The 8,730-nt window shown below is 31.5% G+C and overlaps 1 protein-coding gene across 1 annotated transcript; it reads right to left on the bottom strand.

The window, feature by feature from the left end:
* Positions 1-1,119: 1,119 nt before the first annotated feature.
* LOC131166471 (wound-induced protein 1) lies at positions 1,120-2,121 on the bottom strand. Its single transcript, XM_058125071.1, has one exon. The coding sequence runs from the start codon at positions 1,782-1,784 to the stop codon at positions 1,449-1,451; it is 336 nt and encodes a 111-aa protein (XP_057981054.1). The 5' UTR covers positions 1,785-2,121; the 3' UTR covers positions 1,120-1,448.
* Positions 2,122-8,730: the final 6,609 nt, after the last annotated feature.

The following is an 8,730-nucleotide window of genomic DNA, read 5'->3' as shown; positions in this document are numbered from 1 at the left end:
ATTTGAACAAGCAATAAATAACTCAACAAATTTGTTTCAAAATCTAAAAATATTGTTTGCAAGTACGAGTGTGATTGAATTTTTGATATTTAATTATTTTAAAATTTTCTAAATGATAGATTATATATCTTCACATGTGCTTAATATATAGTATCTAGTTTTTTTATTTTTTTATTTTATACTTTGTATTTACTTTACATTAATAATACAAATTAAATTTCAAAAAATAGATTTAAATTTATATAAATATGGAAAAAAAATATATGATATTAATTTTGGTTTTAGATCACATAAAATCAAACTCAATCCCAAAACCAATACTTCCAAACACTACACTAATATATTTTTTTTAAAAAATTGGATTCAAGTTTTAGATAAAATAACCACAATATTAATTTCATTATTCTTATCTATTTGGATTTGGATGCTGAGCATAGGACCCACTTTCTATTTTGATGATAATTTGATTGATGATTTAAAATGAGAGGGGGTGGTGCCAAACAAAGCACTATTCCATTGAATGACAGATAAGCAGCTGACACTATCATTTCCCAAATATTCATTTTTTTTTATATATTTATGTTTATACATACAACACACCAAAAACATGCATATTATATCATTGATTAAATAAATTTTAAAAATAAATCCGTAAGTGGGGAACTCCTTTAGATGTTACCTTTTCTCACCATTTAAAATTTCTAAGAAGACTTTTGTGGTGAAAAAATAGCATATTTTAATATGTAATAATATATATATAATTTTTATATTATATATTTTATGATTGATTTAATATCATCTGTAAAAACATTTAATTCACGAAATCTCAGTTCTTATAATTGAAAATGGCTATAATAGCATAAAAGAAAATAAATTATAAATTTATATTTATATAATAATTTTATTTTATTCAATTATGTGAAATAAATGTAAGCTCTAAAAATGTGTCATGGTAAGAATATATATATATATATATAAGTGAATAAATTATAATTAGGCCGTCCTTTAGGAGAACTGTGAAAAAGTCAATACGGTCCGTTTGACTGTAAGAAAGTTTGAGATAATGATGAAGAAATACGCATGCATCGGGAAAATCGTAAGACCATCGGTCGGCAGCAGTAACACAAGACCATGTCTTCTTATTTATAAGATCACAACACCAAACGACGTCGTACGCCTCGTGCTCAACAACTCGACGCAAGCAACGGGGTGTTCCCATCATGGGCCCCCTCAAATCAAAACACGACGCGCTTGCAGTCGCTCAAACCAAAACTGCAAAACGCAAAACAGGACAGGTAAGACGGACAAGGACAACCACACAAACACGACCTTAGAGCTTACATCCCTCCTACACACGGCCGCAGCCGATCCAGGCCCTTTTATTTACGCTATGTGTTATCTATTTTTATTTTTATATATTGTAATAATATCCACCCGAGTGGATCCGATTAGATCGCCAGGACTAGACCCGGAACGGATTTGCCGACCTGACCAGCAAAGCTGCTCTCCCAAACGGAGGGGCAGTGGTGGGAGGTGATGGACAAATCGGAGGGGGCGGATTGATCGGCGGAGTTGCCGAAGCGGGTGACGGTGAGGGCAGTGTTGAAGTACTCCCTGACTTGGGTGATTATCCCATCGGCGGAGACGGTCCAGGCGTGGACCCAGGAGTTGGAGCGATCCGGATCGCAGCCCTCGACGAGGACGGTGGGGCCGAAGGCGGCAATAGAGAGAGGCCGGAAAACAAAGGAGTCGCCGGAGGAGACGCCGGTGAGCATGCGCATCATATACTGGTGCGAAGGGGGGCCATGGAACCACCACTCGAGGTCCGGCGCGAGGAGGCGGTGCACGGTGTCGACGTCGCGCGCGCTTAAGGCCTCATATAGGGCTCGAACCACCTTGATCTGGTTCGATTCTTGTCCCTCCAGTTCAAATTCCTGCAAGTTAGCCAGTTCGAGCACAGAGAGAGAGAGAGAGAGAGAGAGAGAGAGAGAGAGAGATTTTGGATTAGGAACCAAGAAGAAGAAAAAGGGCGCTGAGAGGTGTAGGAGAGAGAAGAGGGCCTCTCCTCTTATATAGAGAAGGACGAGGGGAGACTCGATAGGGATGGGATTCTCTACATCTCTTTTCTGTATCGGGCGGAGTAGCCGCGGGCTAAGTGGTGGGCTTCTTTGACGTGGCATGCTTTGATTGGTAGATCTGGAGCACTATTTTAATAATCTAATCTAGGATCGATACGTGGCTCGTTGTCAGGTGTCAGCGCGTCAAAGCCAGCTCTCTTTGACCCCACGCTTGTAAGTTTGTTGGGTTAGGTTATACATTTGGGATGGAAAGGAGGAGAGGCAAATGGCAGCATCGGACCCATGCCGTTATTATTTATTAATTAAGATAATAATGAGAGTGATTAATGCTTTTTTAAAATTATTATTATTACGACGGTGAGCACGTCGGAACCTTAATTATATTTTTAAAAACTAAAGATGCAACATAAGGATAAGTATTTGTAAATTAAATGTAACCCAATATTTATTATTTTACTACTAACTAAGTGTCAAATATAGTTTGACATATGTCAAGATTTTTTTATTTTTTGAAAAAATGGGTCCTTCATATAGAATCTTAAACCCATCTATTAAAAGATAACACATAATACTTAATTTCATCCACGTTAGATTGACATATGTCTCGCCCTATACTATTTTAATAAATTTGATCATTAATAAAATATCTTCTAATTAGTAAGTTTCAAAGTTAATTTATAAAAAATAATTTCCTCTAAATATTATTTATTTATTTTTGGTCCGGTTTGGTGTTATTCAAGTTGTAAGTGAGATTCAAATGGAGCATTGAATTATATTAGCATTGATCAGACTCTACTTGGGGAGGTACATTATATGCTTTTAATTTTATACTCATCTCAATTTTAAAAACTTTGCTAGGATGGTATTTTAAATTATATGAGTGTGTCCATATTCAAGCCATCTCTACTTTTATGTCAATTGGGGTTTGAATATTATGCTAAAAAAATAATGTAGGTAAGAAGTTGATACAATTAAGCTGTAAACTAATAATTATATTTATCAAACTTAATAATGAACAATGACTTTGTTACTCATTTAAGACGAAATAATTCAAAATTGAATGAAAAGTAGATACCAAATGATTAAATGAAAAGTACTTATACGAGATGACTTTTTTATTTAAGATTTAGAATTCACCAATCACAAAATGGTATACTAATATTCAAAATTTAGACATACCAAAGTGATGTAAGATCCACATTTTTTGAGTCGCAACAAATAACTTTGTTTTTTTTTTTTTTTTTGTACAAGTGTACACATGATTTATTACGTACATTGGAGTATGAATTTTGAATTTTAAATTTGAATTTGAGTGAATTTAGATAAATTTTAATATAATTTTATATTACATTTTATCAAAATTTAATACAAATCCAAATGCAGAATCTCTCCAGACGTAAGGTTACAAGTTTTTTTTTTTTTTTTTATCAAACAATTATATAATTCAAAAATTAAAAGTAAAACTCATTTCTTTTATATTTTATTTTGATATTATTTTACAAATAAATATAACAAGGCTTTTTTGACCAATGGAGTTGAATTAGGCAATGGGTCACCCTTGCCCAACCTACTACACTACTCTCACATGATCCTAATATTCGAAAATTACCTCAAATGAGGGGAGCATAACTTGCCCCCTCTTGAAAGTGAAAAATATTCTCTCCTTCAAAGGGGGGCAAAGAATTATTCTCTACACTTATATTCATTTGATTATGTATATGATGAGTTATCAAACAATGATGGATAAAATACACCACTATTAATCTATTACTATCTTAATATAACATTTATTTTTTATTTTTAATTATTAATATATTTAATGTTTTTCATTACTTGTTCATCACTCATGGACTATAAGAAAATGCTTATCACACAAGTGTAAATGTGTATGTATCTTATATTTGTTTATGTTGTAGTATGTGACTCATATCGAGTGTAACGTATGTATAGAGAAAGCAGACTGAAGAAAATTAGGAAACTATCCTGAAGAAAACCGTCAACGGTTTTCCATAAGAACATCGACGGTTTTGTTTAACATCGATTTGATATTTTTTGTTTTATTGGCTGAGGCGATTAATAGGTTGGGTGTGTAGGGGTAACGCCTACGCGATGCGGTACAAGAGTATTTGATAAATTTCTCTAATACCTCTGTACGACTAGGATTAGTATAAATACATATGATATAACCCTATTTTTTATGATAGTACATTTCAGCCGTGACTCGCTCCTGTGGATGTAAACATATAGTCGTGTCACGTTAAATTGTCGTGTGTTTATTGTTTTCATTATCTCTGTATTTTCATATTATTCATCGTAATTGCTGCACTGCATTTCTCAATAGTTTACGGTTCAGTGATTAAAAATACTTTTATATGACATTTGAGAGAATGAATTTCAAACCTCATATTTGAATTTGCATAGATTTAAAAAAATTTCAGTATAATTTTATATTATAATTTATGCAAATCCAATACAATTTCAAATTCAAAACCTATCCAAACATAGGGTTAGAATTTTCGATTAATATTGCTACGATGCAAACATTTGATAATAATTAAGTATTACAACCTATCCAAACATAAGGTTAGAATTTGCAATTAATATTTCAATGATTTAAAATTTTGATAATAATTAATAAGTATTGCATTTTTTTTTTCTAAATCTTTCCCTATGGTGAGAAGCTAAAAATTGCAATCACAAGCTTGAATCACAATAATAAGGGTCTATTTGAATCAATGATTTTTCTTGGGGATAGAAAAGGAAAGGAAAATAAGAAAGAAACTCATTTTCTCTTATATTATCCTTCTCTATTAAATAATATTAAAAATGAAAGTTTGTGTAAGGTCTATTTAGAAATTGGAGAATATAATGGAAAGGAATGAAAAACATAAAAGAATCCAATTTCACATGTTCGGTTATCAAGAAAATTAAAAATAAAAATAAAAAATATATCAAATCAATGAATAAAAATTTAGTTTTATACACCACTCACATTTAATTTTTCTTAGATTTTAATCATCTTACAATAAACTTTAATTTAGTAGTATTTGATGTAAAAGGAAAAATACAATAAAAAAATAAGTTTTCATTTAATTTTCTTTTCCTTAATATGACTAAAAATTAGGCAAAGTTAAATATTAATGATGTATAAAATTAAAAATTTATTCATAGATGATTTAATATATTATTTATTTATTTATTTTTTAGAATTTATGCAAAAATATGAATTATTTAATATTTTTCTTTACTTTTTCTAAATTTTTTGCGTTCCAATCGGATCACTCTATAGTCAACATTCAACAACAAAATTAATGCCAAACAAGTTTTTCTCATGCATAATCTTACCAAACACATCCTTGGGAAGGACTTAGGTTTCCCCGCCCACCCAATGGTGGCCCCTAGGCTACATCGCCCTTGTTTCAAAATTCAAAGCCTCAAACTCATTATTCACTCTTTGTTTCTTTTTATATTATTTTTTCAAAAGGTTGCTTCTTCTTTTCAATTTATTATTCAACCCTTGTCCCCTTTTTTAAAATCTAAATGAAAAAAATTCCCACGTGTTTCTAAAATTACATTTGTTATGAATAGATAAAGGTGATTATCATTCATTTATATTTTGTTCACCTCTTTATATTTTCATGAATCTGTCTTGTATATTTACACTAATTTATGTTCTTGAGAACTTGTCTCATATGTCTGTACTAATTATGTCTGCATGTAAACTTATCTCATATATTTGCACTAATAAAGTCAGCATTTGTTAGCTTGTGAAGGTTATAAAACCCTCCTCCTACATAACTAGTGGAGTAGGGGAAAAAAGAAGAAAAGAGAAAGAAAGAAGTGGGAAAAAAAAAGAGGAGAGATATAAAAGAAAGTGGGAGAAATTAAAATTTCATATTACTTTGTAATTCTTCCTTAAAATAGTGAAAACTGAATATCATCAGCCCGTGAAGTAGGTATATCTGAACCATGTAAAATTGCTATCTCATTTAATTTATTTATTTATTTATTTTCCTGCATCATTTATAATAACATTTGGTTTATAAAATATTTTCTAAAAATAACTATAATTATTTTAATATAATTAAAAATTTTAAAAAATGAATATTAATTGTGTAAAATCAAACTTATATTCATTAATTTACTATATACTAATCAAATATGAAAAATTAGATATATATATATATATATATATTTATTTATATTTTTTATTTCATGTTTTCAAGTTCTAAATAAACCCTTCGTGAATCAATAATAAGGATTAGATAATGAATAATTATTTCCAAAGTTTGTCTTTAGATTCCTTTCTTATTTTGTCTTAGATGGAATAATGATTAATAATTCACTCTAAATTTATTATTTTATTTGTTAGCTTAACAAAGTTTAAAAAAATAATGAATGATTGTTTGTTTTCTGAACAATGATTTTCTCTTGATCCTAAAGGGCACAATTTAAACAACATACTTACACATATGGATCATATAGTTTAAAGTATAGAAAGGTAGGTATTTACACATGGATCACAAGTGTTAATTCATAAAAGGTAGGATGAATTTTCTCACACACAGTTGTATCTTACTAATATTTCACCTCAAACACAATGAAGGTAAAGAGATTAACTTGAATTTGAAAACTAACCCTATCTTTGGATAGGCCTTGAATTTGGAGTTGTACTAGATGTGAATAAAATGTAACATAAAATTGTATTAAAACTTTGTCCAAATTCACCCAAATTTAAATCTAAAGCTTGAAATCCATGCTCCCAAACACAATTTAAGTGTTGAAAATGAACAAGATATGCCGTTTTGTTAAAGATGTTAGTATAGAAAATGCAGGATGCTTTTATTGACGTAAAGATGTCCTATATATAGGACTTGTACAAGATATATTTGTTACACATTTAAAAGTATTTAAATGCTAAATCAAAGAGATCATAGGCTATCAAATATAAACAACTATTCAAGTAATACAATTGAAGAATTTCATATTACTGTGTACAATTAGATAGTAGAAAATCTTCAACTGGTAGGATTCTCGACAATTTAACAATAGGCGTAATTATCAACGGCTTGCTGAAATCGTCAACGGTTTGCTCACAGCAAATATTCAGTCTTAATCCCTCAAAACAACTGTTGAGGAGTTTATTGAAACCATCAATGGTTCGTTGGAAAACGACACAATTTCCTTAATAGTTAGTTGGTTGATTAAAGGAGGGAAGATAACTTAGGGAGCAGCGGCGCAAAGGGGATTGTGTTCGTTTAGGGTCATGATAGTCGACAAATTTGAGGTCAGAGTGGTGCATATGAAGCTACGCAACCTAAGAGTACACCTAAGCTTGGAGGGGAGTAAGAAGCTAATAGCGTATATGAACTCAGAGAGGTGAATAAGGAGTTAGGAGCAAATTTTGAAAAAAAAAAAGATAAAAAAAAAAGTGGATAGCAAGAAGTTAGGTGCAGATTTGAGTCTAGAGCAAAGAGCTGGACAACTTATGATTACATGTATGAGTGGTGTTGATGAGGTGAGCGAGAGGTGGTGCTACACTAGCACAAGAGAGATCTTGTGGATGGTAGGAGCTCTTTGTTGGTTGTGGAGCATCAATAATGAGAGAGGACTGACAATAACAAGGCTCAATTTATATGGCGTTTTTTTATATACATGGATCATATGATTTAATCCATAAAAGATAGATATTTGTGTCACGACCTGCTTATTTTCAGTGTATATATTTTTTTTCCTTTTCTTAAATAATATAAATCAGTATAATAAATCCAACAGATCATGATCAACCTGAACCCATAGGTACCAGGGATATATAAAAAACACAATATAGAAGCCTAAGTAGTAGAAAACACAAAATCATAATACCTTAAATACAAAACCATCCAGCTCAATACCAGAGTTCTACATCCATTGTATTTATACATATACAACTCCAAAAGAGTCCTAAAGTCATTTTCCACAAAATCCAACTAATTCTACAAAAACTTACCCTTCAGAGAGGACAGACCAACTGTACTATCTCAGCGGAGCTTTATCCGCTGTCTTATCAGGGGCTCCTGAAAAGTTCACATAATTCGGGATGAGACACCTTTCAGTAAGGGAAATAAACTAATACTAGTGTGTGGCAACATGAGCATTTCTGTGATATACATATAATCTTATACATAAACATAACTAGTAAAACTGTATGTATCATTTCTAGGAAAAACATGTGTAAACATAGCATGACAGAACATAATAGATTCCATAGCATAATTCGTCTCATATAAATACAGTACAAAATAATCCTAGTAGGTTAGTTAACTGTTGTCATGTATTATCCTCACATGACTGGGTTGTGTGGCCCAAAGGCGGGACCCGACAATGGTTGGCTGACCACTGCCAAGTTAAAAGTACAGTCTGTAAGTCCGAGGAGTCTGCCAGACTTGGTCCGTACACTAGGGGCGCTCACACTTCTTAAAACCACATCGACCATCTGTCTTCACGCTACTCCGTACAGCAGGGTTAACACAATATCATGATGAACATGAACACATAGACTGTACCGTGCAAATGCTAGCCTAAACTGAGCCAATCAGGTTCTGATAACATATAGCATATAATCAAACTATGGTACATGAGTATTTCATACTATTAGTTGCCAAATCAATAT

Source organism: Malania oleifera, chromosome 10 (assembly GCF_029873635.1).
Source record: "Malania oleifera isolate guangnan ecotype guangnan chromosome 10, ASM2987363v1, whole genome shotgun sequence".
Classification (NCBI taxonomy): Eukaryota; Viridiplantae; Streptophyta; class Magnoliopsida; order Santalales; family Ximeniaceae; genus Malania; species Malania oleifera.
The sequence above is the reverse complement of the archived record's forward strand: the minus strand, read 5'-3'. Positions and strand labels throughout refer to the sequence as shown.

Excerpts from the sequence above, each read along its gene's own strand:
- LOC131166471 (XM_058125071.1), bottom strand. The coding sequence starts at position 1,784 with ATGATGCGCATGCTCACCGGCGTCTCCTCCGGCGACTCCTTTGTTTTC.